The sequence below is a fragment of the Leptidea sinapis genome, chromosome 21 (assembly GCF_905404315.1).
Source record: "Leptidea sinapis chromosome 21, ilLepSina1.1, whole genome shotgun sequence".
Classification (NCBI taxonomy): domain Eukaryota; kingdom Metazoa; phylum Arthropoda; class Insecta; order Lepidoptera; family Pieridae; genus Leptidea; species Leptidea sinapis.
In genome coordinates, this window is record NC_066285.1 from 8,089,448 (window position 1) to 8,110,560 (window position 21,113).

At 35.7% G+C, this 21,113-nt stretch overlaps 1 protein-coding gene across 1 annotated transcript in view; it reads left to right on the forward strand.

Annotated features, from left to right (window-relative positions):
• The first annotated feature begins 1,763 nt into the window (after positions 1-1,763).
• Positions 1,764-21,113, forward strand: part of LOC126970442 (uncharacterized) — a 37,867-nt gene continuing 18,517 nt past the window's right edge. Inside the window, exon 1 of the mRNA XM_050816327.1 lies at positions 1,764-1,999. Within this exon, the coding sequence (XP_050672284.1) occupies positions 1,988-1,999 (12 nt within the window). The 5' untranslated portion in view covers positions 1,764-1,987. The remainder of the gene's footprint in view (positions 2,000-21,113) is intronic.

Below are 21,113 nucleotides of genomic sequence, written 5' to 3' on the forward strand. Positions count from 1 at the left end.
TCGTGAGAACAACAAGAAACTCAACGGCCACTCTTTTCAATCAAATAGAGTATTTTACAATGGCTGGTAATATACAAAACAAATTAGTTTGTAAGGTGCTGCATCCAAGGAGTCTTGTTAAATCAACCCTTGAAACATCATGTTCACAAGAGTGCATTAAACTCTGGAGCAACACTCCGCGCTTAACCCATTCCAAAACCCTAATCCAAGCCTTCAACAAAAAGCGAATGAGGACATTAACGGGGCACTGCAGATTAAACAAACACCTCTCAATCTTAGGTCTCAGAGATTGCAGAGCTTATAGATTCTGTAATAGTGCAGATAAAACCCCGCTACACATTCTCTCTGAATGTGGTTGTTTAATGAGTAAACGTAGCATCTATTTGGGAAGTCCAATTATTCAACCATTTGAGATACGTCAGCTCACTGCAAAAGATATATCGTAATAAGATTCATGAAAAGAATCAATCTTAGCAGTGGGCTATAGTTAACAGTGGCTATAACGATAGATCACATTGGTCGCAGTGAAACAGGGCTGAACCGAACTGGATCAATGCCACTTTACAAACCATAACCATAAGGTGCTACATCAATTATACGAATTTTATAAAAAGTAATAAAGAATAAATTGGATGCATTAACCATTCGAGCTTGAATACATTGTTTGTGTAAGGATGCTTCGTGAACATGATGGTGATTATTGTCATTATTAATACAAAGACTTATTAACTATAACAAGTTGACCTGGCATCACTTAATAATGGTCTAAGATCCCGCTGCAGGATTGGTGCGTTCATCGACTTTTTGTTATATTAACATTAATTAATATTTGTATTAACTATAATACGTTGACCTGGCACTACATGCAGCACCTGTTCGCCATCGTTCCCTTGGCATTTGAGGGAAGGAGTATACCTGGCTTACGACGCCGCCGCAAGCAAAGCCATTCAGTGTGCATGACGAACCCTGTTATAGCATACCTACGCATGATAACTATAAAAATACAAAATTAATGCTCACAAAGCAAGCCCACAAATGATTCTAATGCAATTAAAGTGGATTCTATATAAACCAAAAGACCAGTGAGAGGTTCCTTTGTACCGGATGCCGGCTAGATTATTGGTACCACAACGGCGCCTATTTCTGCCGTGAAGCAGTAATGTGCAAGCATTTCTGTGTTTCGGTCTGAAGGGTGCCGTAGCTAGTGAAACTACTGGGCAAATGAGACTTAACATCTTATGTCTCAAGGTGACGAGCGCAATTGTAGTGCCGCTCAGAATTTTTGGGTTTTTCAAGAATTCTGAGCGGCACTGCATTGTAATGGGCAAGGCGTATAAATTACTATCAGCTGAACGTCCTGCTCATCTCGACCCTTATATTATAAAAAATCTTTATATAAAGCTTTAATGCGTACCTAAAACCATTACAAAAATTTGATTTTAATTTATTTTTATTAATATTTTTACTATAAGTTCAGTCGTGTATCAAAGCGGACATAAACCGTGTAACGTTCTAGTAAATTAATGTTATGTTTCCGCAATAATAATGTTATATCTAAGTTATACAAATTGATAATTTATCACAAATGATAGATAGAATCTTATGTTGAGGTAGGGTTGCGTCGTAGAGTAGATATAGGTCAGCAGGTACAACCGTGGTCGCCCCAACCTCGGCTTAACGCATTGTGGCTGTGGGTGTGGGCTCATTCGCTTTTTGCCCACCTTTCGACAAGCAACCTCTATTGTTATCAAGCGCATTTCTCTCGCGTGGGAACCGTCAACTTAGTGATTTACTCGCCTTCGCCTTGTCCCTTGTTCATCTTCAGCTGTTGTTCTGAGCGCAATGCTGTGAGGAATGTTGTGTTTGCGTCATGTCTGACGTTAGATTTAGTGACTCTGTGTAAAGTGATAGAAGATAATATTATAGTGCAAAACGTGTAGTATATAGGGTATATATATATATATATATATATAAAGGAGCTAATAGAATGGATGTATCGGTATGTAAAAGTTTTTCTTTTTTATTACTTATGATATAATATAATTTCTAATATACTAAATATTAATGTATATAATTTTTCTCTGTTTCATAATAATTGACTATTGATTAGAGAGTTTTTAACAATATAATAATCAATACCTTATATGAGATTTTCTCGAGATTTTACAACGAAACTAAATATCCCATCAAAGAGAAATGTTAATATATGTATTTTCAAACCTTTTTCTTTCTGATGCATTAACTGAAAACACGATTGGAAGATATTTGTTCGATACTTTTTTTTAGCGAAAACGCTGCTTATTTTTAAGAATTTGGCAATTTGCTTTAGAACTACATGTTCCATAAAAGCGAAAAAAATACTAGTGCACAGAAAATACGCTTACTAATCTGTTACCAAAGGCAAATTTTACGTAGGTTGTAAAGAAGGATATAATTTAAATCCGGCCTAACATGGGACTATCTAAGCTATATAATGTGATATTAAAGTAAAAGTTAATTTTAAATATTGATAATCTTACAAATATTTGGATTATGGGGTATTTGAATAAAATAATTTCAAGTAGAATTGCAACGTAATTTTACTGTAATTTGTCAAAGAAATTTGTATTGTAATTTTGGCCTACTCAAAAATATAAGTATGCATAATGTATCAATTTTTGTTTTAAATTTTTCGAAATCAATTAAATTCTTCTCTCATGTCCGTCAATGAATGGAATTCAAGATAACAAGTTGCATTAATTGCTCTGTATACTGATTCCAAAATCAATCAAGTCATAAATAAGTTAAAACTTAAATTAAGCTATTGCTTGAAAAGCCTTCCGTAGTTCATTAACATTGGGATGAAAATTAAAAGATCTTCAATCACTAAAAAGTTAAACCGACAAGAAAGGTAATCAACCCGATCGTAACATCTTATTGTAGCAACGAACGATTTATTTAAACTAATTTCAAAATGTTCAACATAAACACTGCGGGCTTGACTTTATCCCGACTATTGGATAATGGAGCTTAAGTTGAAGGGATAAGGTACAAAGTAAAGTGAACGAGATAAGAATGTAAGGGATTTTAATGTTTACGGAGCTATTCTGGGTTCAATTTCATAATTTTTGTCGCTTTTATTATTTGATGGAATCCGGGTGAGTCCCTTTTTTGTTAACACATTTGGAGAGTTTATGAACAGTGGAAAGGGTATAATCTATGTAGATTATTGAATTCCATTGCAGTAGTACATTCTATTTTCGTAAAGTGTCCTTTTTTTGTATATTTTTTATTCTATACTAGCTGATTCCCGCGACTTCAGCCGCGTAGATAAAGGGTTTTTAAAAATAATAAGCAAGTTTGGAATTGAAGATTATCTCATGTCCTGTTCCAGTTACGGTTCCCGTTTTCACTCCCGTTCCCAACATAGTATATAAATCTTATTTCGAGGAAGATTACTATGGCAAACTAAACCTACTATTGGTATAGTTATAGCTCATCGATGGGAATTTCAGTTTTTCACAAATCCCTCGGGAACCATTGATTTTTCCGAGATAAAATGTCTAGTCTATTACTGTACCAAATTTCATCAAAATCGGTTTAGTAGCTCCGACGTAAAAGCGTAACAAACAACCTTACATTCACATTTATAATATTAGTAGGGATGATGTACGTTTGTTTGTACAAGTGTATTTTTTTTATATTAATGGAAAAGGAGTACAAACGGGTCACCTGGTGTTAAGTGATCACCGCCGCCCACATTCTCTTGCAACACTAAAGTAATCACAGGAGCGTTGCCGGCCTTTAAGGAAGGAATTTAAATGAAATGGTTCTGTATTTTTTGTATGTTTGTATTGATTTCTTTGTATGTTCACCGATTAATCGAATATGGCTCGACGGATAATTGCTGAGCTCTAAAACATACTTTCACTTTGCTGAGACTTTGCTTAAGTAAAACTTAGCTGAGTGTGATAAAACGCGAACTTGACGATTTGTACAAATACTCAGTAAATTCAAAATTATCGTTTCGCCAAATTCTTTGGTATATGCTTGGGTGATATAATATTTTCATTTTCTGGAAACAGTGACGTAAAAAATATTAATTTTCCTACGTCAGTCTTCTCATTCTGCTTCATTTCACTGAGATGCTTGTTGTTTCGCAAAATATTTTTATTTTAGGGCCATCTTTTTTTTTTTTTTTATGGAATAGGAGGACTAACGAGCGTACGGGTCACCTGTTGTTAAGTGATCACCGCCGCCCACAATCTCTTGCAACACCAGAGGAATCACAGGAGCGTTTCCGGCCTTTAAGGAAGGTGTACGCGCTTTTTTTGAAGGTACCCATGTCGTATCGTCCCGGAAACACCGCACAAGGAAGCTCATTCCACAGCTTTGTAGTACGTGTTTTTGAGAGATTCATATTAAAATCACTATGCCAATATACCAGTGGGATCCTTTGCACAGGATTCCGGTTAGATTATGGGTACCACATCGGTGCCTTTTTCTTTAATGTGTTTCGGTCTGAAGGGCGCCGTAGCTAGTGATATTACTGGGCAAATGAGACTTAACATCTTATGCCTGAAGGTGATGAGCGCAATTTTGGTGCCGCTCAGAATTTTTCGTTTGTTCAAGAATATTGAGTGGTATTTCTTTGTAACGGGCGGGGCGTATTAATTACCATCAGCTGAACGTCCTGCTCGTCTTGTCTCTTATTGTCATAAAAAAAACTATAAAAACGATAATAGATTTAAGTAAGTAAAGTCTGAGCATAGTCTTAGTACGCTCTAGAGATATCAGCCTTAGATTCTTTAAGTAGGTTATCCTTATACTAGGTACTGTCTGCATATTGAACGAGGGTTGCCAAATTTTATAAGAAGAAATTAAGTAGGTACATTTGATACACAAATAAAATTTGAAAAACAAAATTTAATGAACGATGCGGGATTCGAACCCACGACCTCCGGCGTTCCGTGCAAACAACAAAGCAAACAGAATTTTATAGCGAGGCGGTACTCGGACGGTTAGCTCAGTTGGTTAGAGAACCGTATCGTTCATAAAATTTTGTTTTTCATATTTTATTTGTGTATTAATCCTAGAAGTGAGGGTTATCACTTTAAAAACATAGCATATTGTTTAGGTAAATTTGATATTAAAAGAGGTAAATAAAGAGTCCGTACTTCCAAAAAAGAGTATCATTTATTTTATATTTTCAAAAATGATGCCATACCTCTCAAAATGACTTGTAACATGACATTGACATTAGTGGCTGCGTTCAGAAACGTCCGAATGTGGTTTGGGATTGGAGATACCAACATATTAACAGGAAATAGTATAGTACCTAAATAGTGTGGAAAATAGAGTATTTTACCATATTCTATTAGTGTTATAGATTAAAGAGTACGCCTACATGATAAAGAGTACAATACTCTATGAAAAGTACGGTTGGCAATCCTATTTTGAAGTGAATATTTTTTTACATTGAAATAAAAAAAAACATCCGATTTTCCGACCTATGTTAGTTTTATATCTTTAGGCTTTGGGAGAATGAATTGCATTAAATAAATATGTAATTGATAAAAGTAAATATTTTGATTAATACAAAAATAATTTTACAATGAACAACTATTGATATAAAGTGTATAAAAACTTAGATCATTTATGACAGCTGTGAAAACGACGAAAAAAATAGACTTTAGAACTAACCTCTATTTTGAGCAATTCACGCACACTCCCACAAAGTGTCAAACAAATCGCGAAAAATTAAAAAAATACTGGCCTGTTTTCTTCGGTTGTCTAACAGCAAGAGACTCTATCTAGACGCATAAATTATCTAAGTGTAAAAATATCTTATACATAATTTCGACGCAGTGATTAGAGAGTTAATGGAATAATGAACACACAATATCTCTCAATAAATAAAGTTAAGTAAATAATATAAGTACTAATAATTATTCAGGGTTTCTTAGTACTCGTGTAGATGAATAAATTTTGTGTTAATTAAATTAACCGGAAGAAAAGTTATTTAGAAATGTATTTAAAAACATTTTAATCTGTCATTTGTCCAAGAATTGTAAACAAAACGATTTCGTTTTTGTCGAAGTTTCCCGCTTACTACAACGCGACGTCGGGCCGCGCACCTTGCGTGTTTATACTTTCGTTTTCAATGATGACGCTGTCTTACATATTATTATGTAGGTAATGAGAAATTTGTATTCATTTTATGACAAAAATATTTGATTGATTGTAATTCTGATATGACATATTCAATTCATTGTGTGTCTTCTACCGCGTTTATCATGGGGAGAGTTCCGAAGAGCTGTTTCACCTGATTCCTGCCACCGAATTCCAGCATCGCACGACACGCCACTAGTCAGGATATCATCCCCACTATCTGGATGTGTGGCGTCCCTCCACAGTGCAGTGCGGTTCTCTATGAATTTCCTTCCACGTACAACCAAGCTGTGGAATGAGCTTCCTTGTTTCCGAGACGATACAACCTGACCTTTAAAAAAGAGCACGTAAACCTTCCTTAAAGGATGGCAACGCCCCTGTGATTCCACTGGTGTTGCAAGAGAATTTTGGCGACAGTGATCAGTTAACATCACACGATTCGTGCGCTCGTTCGTCCTCGTCTTCCATAAAAAAAGACGGATTGAATCACATGCGTGCGTGTTGTGTCGCGCCATGATAGCACCTCCCCATCTCCTCCCGTGGGTGTCATAAGAGGCAACTATGGGATACAAAGAACGGAGGAGGAGCAGCAGCATCCTTCCAAGAGAGCACCACCATCAACTGCAATTGCTAACCTGCTTGCCAAGCCTGGCATGGACGTCTTCCAGCTTATAACGTTCTATTTTAAACCTAAAACTATCGACTTTTTAGTCTAACGTCAAAAGCATATACTCTGTTTTGGATAGTGACTAGTCTATGTTAGGAGCGACTTTGGAAAATCATCAAATTAAATTTCCTTGCGCTTCTCGGGTTCCGTCCGAGTGCTCTTACCAACTGAGCCAACCTTTCGAGTGACGCATGAATCCTAAATCTTGGTTTGTCTTATTCACGGTTGGCTCTGTTGGTAAGAGGGCTTGAATGGAGGCGCGGGTGCTAGTCCCGCATCGTTCATAAATTTTGGTTACAAATTTAATTTGTACAATAATTAATCCAAGAACCACTTTAGAAATTACGAATTGTTTGGAGAATTATTCAAACATGAAACTGCACTCGGGGCGCGTTTATATATAGTTAATTTATATTACGGTATTATGGGTAAAATAAGGTTTCCTGTATCTAGCTTAGATCGGTTTGGTCTAGTGCCGGATTAGTCGTGTAGCAAAAGTAGCAATTGCTACAGGTCCCGCGCGTAAGGTGGCCCCTCATATTTAAACCCACTCATTTTTGCCTGAGCGAATTTTTTTGAGTAAAACTACTGCTATATTGAATTTAATTCATGTGATAAAAACGGTGAAATATTAGAACTTTTTCTATTAAGACAATCCACATTAAACACTCGGTAACTCACTATTGCCAAAGGGCTCGTTGAAAGAATTTGCTACAGGCTCCGCGCTAGCTTGATCCGGCACTAGGTTGGTCAAATCTCAATTTGATCGTAATGGGCTTCGGTGTTTAACTGTCTAAGTCTTAGTTACTCATCATTCCTCTCGGATTAGACATTTTTTTGATAAATATTGAAACACGGCCCTTGCCAAGACTTCATGTCAGAGCTAAGGTTTGACTAGCCAAACCTAGAAACGCCGGAGTTTCGAGTCTTACTACAACATATAAATTCTACACCAACTTAAGAATAACATCCGCTTCCGTTGTTGGCATTTTGCCATTAAACTTAGACAATTTAACACATTAAATTTAACTTTCATCACATACACATAAAACTATTATTTACATTAAATCAGTTGTTAAAAAATAAATTTATGTACTCTTACATAGATGCAAAGACAAACAAAAACGACTTACATAATTGCATGATTATCGCCTTAATGCCGGGTCATTCACACATTAAAATAGAAAACGATTTGAATAAGTCGATCTAACAATGTCTGATCGTGTTCCAGGCATTAATTTTTGTCTCATAGTTCACGATGAACCGCTAATGTTTTCCTTCGAGTCGCCGATCTTGATTGTTCGCGACTGTTACCTCTGGGAATGTATTTGTCATGATCGTGAAAGCGTATTTTCTCACTCGGGTCGTAAAAGATTCATAAAATACTTGAACAATAATGTTGTGTTGTGTCGTTTTTATGAAATTCGTACGCTTCCAGGCGTAACACTCCGGATTGGATGTATATGTAAATCTATATTGAATTGTGGTATTATTGTCGAAGTGAAATCTTTTATAGGTGCGTTGAACACCTTTCGAAAGGAGGCAAATACTCTAGAGAGCGTCTGCGATAAATATTACCAGTGGGAGGCTCCTTTGCACAGGATGCCGGCTAGATTATGGGTACCACAACGGCGCCTATTTCTGCTGCGAAGTGTGTAAGCATTACTGTGTTTCGGTCTGAAGGGCGCCGTAGCTAGTGAAATTACTGTGCAAATGAGACTTAACAACTTATGTCTCAAGGTGACGAGTGCAGTTGTAGTGCCGCTCAGAATTTTTGGGTCTTTCAAGAATCCTGAGCAGCACTGCATTGTAATGGGCAGGGCGTATCAATTACCATCAGCTCAACTTCCAGCTCGTCTTGTCCCTTATTTTCATAAAAAAAATATAAAAGGTATAAAAAAGACTTATTGCCTTTTTGATATACACCTTCGATACTTTTATGATTCGTGCAAATAGGAAAACTGAATATATTAATTATTATAAATGTATAAGTTATGTGTAACCTATCGTATTATAAAAGGTATAAAACGGCATTTATTTTCTCAAAATTGATTCCTTTAGAATTCCTTTTGATGTCATTTCTAATATACTAGATACTTCTACCGCTTCGGAAACAAATGCGCTCTGAGAGAGAACAAGCGGCGCAAGAAACTCTCCCAGCATTCTTTTTTTTGCGCTCTATACAATAAAAATATATAATATTGTACAGTCATTTCTATCGCTATAAAATAATCATAATCTAGTCTCAGGCTGTCCGATCACTTAGATATTCAGCTGTGGAGTAATAGATTTACGACAGAGCCATTTTTTTTATAAAACATTTAAAATTATTCCTAGATATGCCTGAACAGTGGCTGGGACTTTTTTTTATAAAAGTGTATACATTTACCCTTAAAGCTATTATGTATCTTATGTTCTAATTAACAAATATGTGATGCCTTACTAAAGGGTGTCCAGCGGAAAATTTTGTTTTTTAAACTTAAATAAAAAACATATTATTAAACTCAAAATATTTATTATATTTTTAAAACAAAGCACGTTTCTGCGGATTTTATTTTTTAAAAATAATGTCCTCCAAGTGACGTCCATTTCGCGTAACACACTCTTGTAAGCGAACCCTCATATTGGCGAATACGCGCGAACACAGTGCTTGGGGGATTGCATCAATTTCACGCCGGATATTTTCTTGTAGGGCAGATATGGTGCGGGGATTATTACAGTAAACTTTGGACTTGAGGTATCCCCACAAGAAAAAATCACAGGGCGTCAAGTCAGGCGATCGTGGTGGCCAGGCTATGTCTCCGTACTTGCTTATTAATTTTCCAGGGAAAATGTCCCTTAACTTCGACATGGACACCCTGGAAGTGTGCGGGGTTGCCCCATCTTGCTGGAAATGTGTCCTATTGTTGCGTCCTGGAAATACTTGCAATTGCGGCACTAAAAACTCATCAATCATGCGGCAGTATACAGAGGTATCCACAGTTTCCCCCTGATTAAAAAAATACGGTCCGATTATTCCTTGAGCTGAGATGGCGCACCATACTGTGGTTTTCGGGCAGTGCAAACTTTTCTGATGACGTTCTCTTGGGTTGTTGGGATTCCAGTAACGCATATTTTGCTTGTTTACGTAACCCCCGATGTGAAAATGTGCCTCATCGCTGAACAATATGTTTCCAAGTGTTCTGGGGGTTCGAAATCGTTGCAAAGCCGTTCTGGCGTACCTTTCTCTTGAAACATAATCGTTCTCATTCAATTTTTGGACAATTTGCATTTTATAGGGATGAAGCTTTAGTTTTTTTTTCAAAATCGTATGCACAGTTGACTTCTTAATGCCTGTAGAGGCGGCAATCTTTCTTACTGATTTCCTTGGATTTCTAAGAATTTCTTGACGCACCTGTGCCACTCGTTCTGGTGTTGCTGCCGACGTAGACGGTCCTGGTGGCGGCCTATTGATCATTGTCCCTTCTTCTCGAAATCTTTGCACCCACGTTCTGATAAGCTGCGTACTCGGACCATCGCTTAATCGCCGAATGTTGTAATGCAAACAAAAAGCACGACGCGCTCGAATAGGCGAATTGCCGTTCAACAAATATTGTTCCACCGCATACGCGCGGTGCGCGCCCGACCAATGACTCATGGCGACTGACAAATCCGCAGAAACGTCGCTTCTAACGTCACCCCCTCCGCAGCCCTAACCCCGCTAACAAATGAGTAACGTTTATTTAAAGTTGAAAAATTCCCGCTGGACACCCTTTACATATTATAAAACATAGTCCTTGCCGCGTCTGTCTGTCTGTTTGTTTGTTCGCGATAAACTCCAAAACTACTTCACCGATTTTCATGCTGTTTTCACATTGGTGAGATCATAGGATTAACATGGTTCTCGAGGAAGGTTTTAGGATATAATTTTTCAAACATTTTTATACATTTACGATACTCGTTGGAGGTGTCGGAAAAATATAAGTCGTCTAGGAGCTTTCAACGAAACCTTTTCAGATATATAATAAAATAATGTATGGTGGAATTATATATCTTATATAGATCTACAGAAAAGTTCCGGAGGGCATATGACTCTCTCATGAGGAAAACATATTATATCCATTCTAATACTTTAAAAAATTCACAATTTAATTTCAGATTTTTAATCCTAATCATTTTCCATCTCATTTTGAATCCGTTTAATATTTATATATTTTTTTTTATGGAAAAGGAGGACAAATGAGCGTACGGGTTACCTGGTGTTAAGTGATCACCGCCGCCCACATTCTCTTGCAACACCAGAGGAATCACAGGAGCGTTGCCAGCCTTTAAGGAAGGTGTACGCGCTTTTTTTGAAGGCACCCATGTCGTATCGTCCCGGAAACACCGCACAAGGAAGTTCATTCCACAGCTTTGTAGTGCGTGGAAGAAAGCTCCTTGAAAACCGCACTGCGGAGGACCGACACACATCCAGATGTTGGGGATGATATCCTAACTTGTGGCGTGTCGTGCGAAGGTGTATTATTATAATAACCTTTACCACACAAACGTTCTTTAATACTACTTTTGAATTTCGTTATACTAATAATACACAAAAATACTATATCATGTTCTTTGTAAATACCTACCTACTATTGGAATAGAAAAATTACTTTGACTTTTGATTAGCTATTCTCGTTTTTTAGGTGTTTGGTCTCCGCTGCTCTCCAACTAGATACCGCACTACCTAAGAACAATAGCCTTTTTGTGTATGTAGCATCTCACTCAATGGCATCTTTAAATTTTTTTAAACATACGGTTTTACACTGAAATTAATAAAATACAAAATATTTACTGATAATATGTGATTTTAGTGTCTTTCTTATTTCTTTTAAGTTTTACTACGCAACCAGCATTTTAGTTTCAATTATTAGCAAAGTTTAACAGAGCATGTGGCAGGTCAAAGTCACACATTGTTCGAGACAGGCAGGGCGTAGTATTAGTTGCCGCACTTTGCGACTACGCCTGCGGTATCTATTGCGGTATTGGCGCGCAGCGGAGATCAATTCTTAATCTAAGATTTAATGCTTGTTTATTGTCATCAGTGCTGTAACACATGTCTGTCAATATTACACTATAAAACAGTTGTCTATCGGCCATTCCCAATATTCAGTCTATCTCTTACTTGAGATAAAAATCGTAACTCTCGTTGACACTTTTCTGTCCCAATAAACTTATCGACGGTAACTCACCTTATCTGTACAAGCTGTCTGTCAATGGGACGACGTATAGCTTACCAGCGATAGAAGTTTGTATGGAAATTGCAATTCACGCGCTCCAATATAAGGCGATAAGAATGACTTATCGGGTATATCGGGACAGCTTGAAGCTCTTATTGACAGCTAATTACTGACAGTAGAAGGTAGTAATTTATCTCTATCTGTAGATAATATATTGGGAACGGCCGTATGATATACAGTTATACATCCCACTGACAGGTTCATTTGCGCGGCGAAATCTTAGTATCATTAAGTAATGCCCAAAGAATACGTAGAGTTCCCGTACTTCGAAAGCTCGTAGAAAAGGACTATAGCTCCCCACGTCTTAGCCAGATATAGTTAATTCGTTATTAATAACTATTATCCCGAATGAAATATTGTACTCAGGAGAGGAATTAATACTAGAATTAACATTTTAATTACAGGCCACGCACCAATAGCTTATGGTTTGAGGCCTGTAAACTTGAGCGATGATATGATAACGAATATTAATGATGGTAATATTACATAGCTTAGCTGGTGCACATTGAGTAATGAATAAAGTGGAGATGTTGTGTTATCCAAATAACTTCAAAATACTTTTTGAAATCCATAATCATAATTCTATACTTCTTATATATAGCCTATATAGCCTAGTGGTTAGCAACCCTACCTACTTACCTAGAGGTCCCGGATTCGATACCCGATAGATGCAAACACTTATATGGTGAATAATAATGTTTGTTTCCGAGTCATGGAGGTTTATATGTATTTATGTATGTTTAAGTAAGTATATCGTATTAAATATATCATTGTCTTGCAACCTATATAGCACAGGCTATGCCTAGTTTGGGGAAAGATAAATTGTGTAAAAGTGTGTCAATATTGTTGTATTATTATACTGTCCCGTTTCGCTGAATTTATAATTTTTTATTAATATTTTATAACTATTTAATAAAATTAACCTAATTAGTTTTTAAATTTATCACAATTGTAAGTTAAAGTACTCACATATTTACTAACAAAAAGAAAGCGTAAGCACACTTCAATGAGCTAATTTCGGGTGTTTTTAGAGTTATTAATTACGAAACATGTTCAATTATAATTTTGACGAAACTGTTCGATAATTTTCTTAAAATTATAATTATAGCGGCACTTTTAATTAATACATTTATATAACACTGTATTTGCTTCATAAATCAATCATGTCAGATTTTTATTGATGATTGCCAGATGACGGCTATAATCTTGTAAACAATGGAGATAGTTGAAATCTACTAAGTTTTAAGAAACTGTTCGCTTTCAAACTTAGCCGGATTATACTTCGTCGCCAATCGCCATACTGTAATTAGGTACTACCATTTCAAACTTATGTCAAATCACTGCACGTTTTATACTAAACTAAATTTCATTTCACCTCTTATAACGTAGTATTTACATCCTCTTTGTACGCAATTAACTACAATTTTTGTTAAAGTTCGACTATGTCTTGAATTTGAATTTGGAATAAACTTTTTTTTGCACCACAACACTTCATTAATGTGCCAGTAATATTCTGAAATGATCTTTTGGTATTTTATTTTCTAAAGGAATGGAAAAAATTAAAACAGTCCGTTTTTTTTTCAAATGAGTTTAGTTTAGCTGATATTTTCTGTTCCTGCATCCCTGTTAGAAATGCTCTTCTCTCTCGCACTCATTTGTTCTATACTCTAGAGCCTAGAGTCTAGTATATTGTAAGATGGGATTGTTACATAACTTAGTGTGACAGCCCAGTCTCCTTTAACATCCGCTAAATCCGCTCCGCGCGTTTAAAGAAGTTTTCACTTCAAAAATGATCATTTGTGATGAAATAAAATTTTGTTAGAATGAAATTTCATGGTATAAATTTTCAACCTTTATCACCTTTCACCTTAAGATGTTCTTTTGTAATGATGATTACAGCATATTTGATATGCCCAGATTATAGAAATTTCTCGGTGGCCTAATCTATGGTCGTTATGTACTTTGAGGCAATACAAGACATCGATTACCATTAAAAAAACACTTATTTTTGACTTTACTTTGGAAAAAATACTTATATATATATAGGCGTACGAAAAGTGCTGGGAGCAGTTTAACAGTAACGATCCCAAGAAACGGAAACAGAGAAAGGAATCAACTCCGAAAAAAATGTTATAAACTCTATTTTACGTTCTTGTGAGAGAGTGAAAGATAGAGTAGAACATTTTGACAGCTATAAATGACAGCCTAAAGCCCAATTATCGAGACACATGTTTATAATAACATGATATAATCAAACTAAATGAAAACCCCTAAAAATAAATAATAAAAACAACAAAAAAACAACCGACTTCAAAAACACTATTTCAAAACAATATATATAATATGCACTAAAAAGTATAAAAATAATTTCGTATTTTTATACAATCTAATTCTAGTTACGATTATTGTCATTTTTGGAATCGGTGTCCTTCCGCCGCGACCCGCTCTCGCCTCTCGCCTCCTCACAACTCAAGCACATCTCACCTATAACTATGTATGTAGTTACAAACCTATCTTGGATGACACCGACTCCAAAAATTACAATAATCGTAACTAGAATTAGATCAATTAATTAGATTGTATAAAAATACGCAATTATATTTATACTTTTTATTATATCAAATTTTTTAATCTAATCTATTTTTTTTTTATTAAAGTAGGTTTATAATGCTTTGAATTTTTCTTCAGTCATCTAAATTAAAATCAAAATCAGCTCCTTTACACGTAATACTTTGGGTTGTTTGTTAACTCATACAGGAAATTGGCCTAAATAACGTGTTAAATGGATAAGTCACAGTCGTCAACTGATGTTAAGACGAGTTAAAGCGAATATCCGCTCCTGAGATTACTACTCAATATAAAAAGGTACATTTATTGCTTTTGACAGAAGCCTAAATAAACTATCTTCTTTATCTTCTAATATATAAAACTCTCGTGTTTGTTTCTATACTCCTCCGAAACGGCTTAACCAATTTGTTTGAAAATTTGTGTGTGTATCGGGTAGGTCTGAGAATCGGCCAACATCTATTTTTCATATGATAAGGATCACCCCTAAATATTTTTTATTTTTATTTTATTTTGATTCAGCATTAAAAAAATACAATCAACTTCAAATTTTCACCCATCTACGATCAACGCCTATTTTTGTATCGCTATTTTAATATTATTCTATTCCATCCACAGATACGCAATAGAGATGGCAATCGAATGTAATATTATTGAAGTAAGATTGACTTTATGTATGATATATTTGGTAGGTCTGAGAATCAGTCCTCATCTATTTTTATACCCCAAAAATTTTAATTATTCAATTTTACTTTATTACTTTATATGGCAATACAGCGTTTGCTGATATAAATAAAATGACTTACATCAAAATAACATTTATTACAATTTTTGTCTGTCTGTCTGTTTGTTCCGGCTAATCTCTGAAATGGCGGGACCGATTTTGACGGGACTTTTATTGACAGGTAGCTGATCTAATAAGGAGTATCTTAGGCTTATTTTAGAAAAATAAAGTAATGTTGCAATGTCCAAGAAACGGTCTAATTCTAATAATAATGTATATGGCAAAACAACAGCCACTAGCTGACCCGGCAAACGTTGTTTTGCCATATAAAGTATAATTCACGCGATAGTTTTATAAGTAATAAAATATTGCCTATATTATAGCCTGTACACCATTTTGTTCTATTGTCAATAGTTTTTGCAGCGCACGCAAAAATAGGTTTTCGATTTTACACCTTGTGTTACAAAATAGCAATTTTATGACGGATCCTTAATTTTGAAAAAGAAAGAATCATTCAAATCGGACCAGTAGTACCAAAGATTAGCGCGTTCAAACAAACAAACAAACACTGCAGCTTTATAATATTATATAGTATAGATAAATCCAAACAAACTATATAAATACATATATAAATAAATATATATAAATCCAGTGTACTGATGATTGTTTCCAGTAAACTCCTAAACAAATAGACGGATTTTAATGGGGATTAGTTCATGGAGTGCATTTAGTCCAAGTTGAGAGATTGAATAGTTTTTATTTCGAATCGGGACCCATAATTATTTTTATTTCCAATATTTGTTTTGTATGGACATATTTTCTATGAGAGAATTTATTGACGCACGGTTTGACAGTTCTGCTGTGAAACAATTTGCGAAATAATTCTTGATGGTTCGAGATATTATTGACAAATTCTTAAAAAACAGTAGATATTTATTATGTACAGAACAACGTCTGTCGTCTGTCAGCTAGTATATCTATATAATATACTAGCTGATACCCCGCGACATCGTTCGCTTACGTAATTTTACACCTAGGGTTACATTACTGGACTTTTAGTAGGGATCCCTAATTTTTTGAAAATGTAATATAACACACGGGGATAATGTAGCTCCCCAACAGTGAATGAATTAAGGGGGATAAGAGATTTCCGCCCATGAATTGATTCATTACGATATCTGTGGAACTATAAGGCGATGAGACTTGAAATTTAGTAGGAATATTCCTTTTGCCTAGTAGAGGTCAACTAACAATTGATTTTTCAAAATTCCAACTCCAAGAGTTTTTATTATTATGAATGGAACAACGTCTTTCGCGTCAGCTAGTTAATAATCTAAACATCTATAATCTATACATATAAATAAAATTGGAGTGTCTGTTTGTAATATTGAAATAACTGTTTTTTACTACATGTATATGAATATATATACGGTAAAAACACCAAAATATTTTTTTTTACAATTTTTGTCTGTCTGTCTGTTTGTTCCGGCTAATCTCTGAAATGGCTGGACCGATTTTGACGGGACTATTATTGACAGGTAGCTGACATAATAAAGAGTAACATAAGCTACGTTAATTTTATAAAAATTCTTTTATTTTGCAAAAATAAAGTTATGTTGCAGGTCCAAGAAACGGTCTTACTCTAAAAATAATTTATATGGCAAAACAACGTTTGCCGGTTCAGCTAGTCTATAATCTATAAATATAAATAAGATTGGAGTGTCTGTTTGTAATATTGAAATAACTGTTTTTTACTTCATTTATATGAATATATATACGGTAAATACACCAAAAGAACATTTTTTAAAATTTTTGTCTGACTGTCTGTTTGTTCCGGTTAACCAAAATCGGTCCAGCCATTTCAGGCTGGACCGATTTTGACGGGACTTTTATTGTCAGGTAGCTGATGTAATACAGAGTAACTTAATCTACGTTTATTTTAGTAAAAATATTTTATATTAGAAAAATAAAGTAGTGTTGCAATGTCCAATAAACGGTCTAACTCTAAAAATAATTTATATGGCAAAACAACGTTTGCCGGGTCAGCTAGTAATAGAACTAAGCACAACAATACTTCATTAAACAATCCCTTTAATAAGGTTGATACAATGCTAGTTTGACCGTCGAATATTGTCCCAAACATATATACCATCATCCTAGAAAGCATCCTTAAAGTTAATGTTTCATTAAATATAATACCGTCATATTTTTTTTTTATTTTGATAGTCAAAAAAAAAACTTTAATCGAGCGACTGGGCGCTGGGATAGTAATTGCAAATATTTTATAACGAACAATGACAGCCTAATGGAGATATCAATGTGGAAGATTTGACTGATACCAGTACAAGTAACCGTTTTTGCAGTATATATTTAAAACTTTGATAAAAAACTAAATTGATTATTTGATACGATTAGTATTGGTGAATGTTTTTGGGGCTAACGAGCGATGGATGATACGTCGTTTTGTTTCATGTCCGGATTTCGTGTCTCGAATATTGTCATGCACATCAATTATGCGCGCGAATAGAGCGAATTTAGCACTGTTGGAAATAGTGAGTTAAATTAGAATTGTAATAGTTTGATGCAAACGCAGACCTAGATTGCTAATCTCTATATACTGGGTTTTAGGTCGCAAATACAAACTCATAACATCATCAACCGTAAGACGTCAACTGCTGGACAAATGCCTCCCCCAAAGAATTCCACGACGATCGGTCCTGCTCTGCCCTCATCCAACGTATTCTGGCGATCTTGACCAAATCGTCGGTTCATCTTGTGGGGCGCCTACCAAAACACTGCGTCCACGCCACGTGGTTGCCATTCGAGGACTTTACTGCCCCAACGGCCATCTGTCCATCGAACTATGTTCCCGGCCCACTGCCACTTCAGTTTCGCAAGCATTTGGGCTATGTCGATGAAGGTGAAAGTCATTTAAGAAGGCAAAATGGCTGGTTTACAAAGCATTTCTCAAACCTTTTTGGATGTATGGGATAGAGCTCTGGGGGTCGGCAAACACCAGTAAGATAAAGATACTGAAGAGGTTCCAAAGCAAAACCATCAGAAACATACTTAATATTCCTTGGCGTGCTAGCAACAAACTGATGTACGGAGATATAAAACTGGAAACCACTAGGCAAGAAATAGGAGTATTCTGTAGAAGCTACTAGAAGGCTCAACTTCAGGGTCCTGTGAGCCTTAAATTCTCTAGGCTGAAGCGTCACAGTATTCAGGGACTAGCAGTAAGATTCTAGGATAATGAGTGAGAGACTTCTCACTGGAATGGTCAACACCAAAACACAGTCATATTCAGTCAGCACATTGAATCATCGTTGAAAGACAGATTGCCAAGACGCAGATCCGTAATGAAAAAGAAAGTTCGGTGCTTTCATCAAATATGTCTAGAAAGGGATGAAAATATAGTAAATAATGGTTCCATTACATTAATTATTAACATTAAATTAAATAACATAGAAGATGGTAATCACTGGTTGGCTTTGCACAGGGTTTCCTAATGAGCCATCCAGAGGAATTTAATACATCAAAGGTGCCTCTCTGCTTTTTGAATCTGACACTGTAAATTTATATTATTATAGCATCAATGTAATTAAAATGAATATTAAATAAATGAAAAAATAGGGGCACAAAGAAACCCGTGGCCCTATCTATTTGTGTTTAGTGTGGTGGTTTAGAATACAAAAAAGGTCTGAGTTTTTAAGTTTCGGTAAGCTTGTTTTTATCAATACCTATTTAGTCAGGAAATTATTAAATTGGATTTTCTAAAGCATTGTTAAATTGATCATTATGTTAAGGCGGTAAGGTTTTTATTTGCAATTATACATGTGTAAATAGATATTATAACTAATTATTGAGGACAGTTTATTAAGTAGGGTTATAATTACATTAATGATACAAATATTTATTCAAACAAAACAAATCTTATAACTATATTTACAATACTATGATTACATTAATTACGTTACGTGGAAGAGTACCAAAAATACTGGCAGCATTTCGGGGTTGGATAGCTAGGCTGATCCGTTGATCGAAACACCTGCCAGCGCTTGGGTTTCCAGTAGCGATATTGAGGCACGTAGATAGTAGTAACTTTGTACTCTGGGCCTCACTGGCCTAGTGTCTCGACACCAAACGGCACACCACGTAGGAAGAAAACTGTGGAATGAGCTTCCTTGTGTGGTGTTTCCGGGACGATACGACATGGGTTATTTCAAAAGAAGGGCGTACACCTTAAGGGCCGGTAACGCTACTGTAATTCCTCTGGTGTTGCAAGAGAATGTGGGCGGCGGTGATCACTTAACACCAGGGGACCCGTACGCTCGTTTGCCCTCCTTTTCCATAAAAAAACAACGATGTAATACTTACTGAAACCGACATTTGCGACGTTTGCTGTCTTGCAGCAGCCGCAGCACCAACTGATGTAACTTAGACATGAGGCAGAGTGTCGACGTAAGTTTTGTCCTACACCAGCGCCCTTCCCCGTGATCAAACCACCAGGGTCATTCCATTTTATATTATGTATCTATCTATACTGACCATAAGCTTAGTCACTGTGACCAGTGCAGAGTATTTCTAGACAGTCAGACACTTTGGTTGTGGTCTTCATTCCTTTTTTTGTTTGTGATTCCTTGATAATACAAACCTCCATTAAACCATGACAAACGCAGGATGAGTTATTTATTGATTTTTTTATAATATTCAAAAAACAAATTAATAAAAAAGGAAAAAATATTAAAAGCGTGCTTGAGCCACATTCGCTTTAAGCTTGTCTGTCATGATCTGTGATAATCTTTTACGTTGCCTTTCGTCTCGTTATCTCTGGGTCTCTGTTTACAGATATTATCACTAGATGCACAAGCCACACGCAATCCTCTATAAAATTTGAAGATTTTTTAATTGTAATTGTAACATTATGATTGTCAGTTTCTAGCAAATTCTTCAATGAGCTTTTATGAAGAACACTAGTGGACCCGACTTACGTTGTCCTGTACACACGTCTTAAATTTGAAAAATCGGTCCAGCCGTTAGGAGGAGTTCACTAACATACACATTAGCAGGAGAATTATATTATATGGACGGAAACCAATCTCAAATTCACTGGAAAACATAAAAAAATCATCAAAATAGGTCCAGCCATTTAGAAGGTAGTTCAATTGTGAATCTAAACCATTCTCGAATCCACCTGAAGACACACAGAAAATTTCTTTAAAATCGGTCCAGATTTTAGGAGGAGTTACAACAGACCCACAAAAGAAATATATATTATATATTAAGATAATCAAGAATATATTTAACAATTGTTAGCATACTTGTATTTCGTATTGATGAAGACGTGTTCACCTCTATCTAGTGGTCTTATGGTTAATGGCAACATCACAAGTCATTTATAATGGCAGCTTAGCTATAGTTTTTATTTTTGAACACTGGGGCGATTCACAAACTGTGGCCGAAACGTGCATTCAACATTCCGCACTACACGGCTCTTCCAATTTTTTAATAGGGTGACCCAGGCCTATTTATGTAAATATAATTTGTAATTTACATATTCGGACCGTCACATATTTACTGTGTTAACTTGACGGCATAAAATAAGGGACGAACAGGACGTTCAGCTGATGGTAATTGATGCGCCCTGCCTATTACAAAGCAGTGCCACTCAGGATTCTTGAAAATCCCCAAAAATTCTAAGCGGCCCTACAACTGCGCTCGTCACATTGAGACATAAGATGTTAAG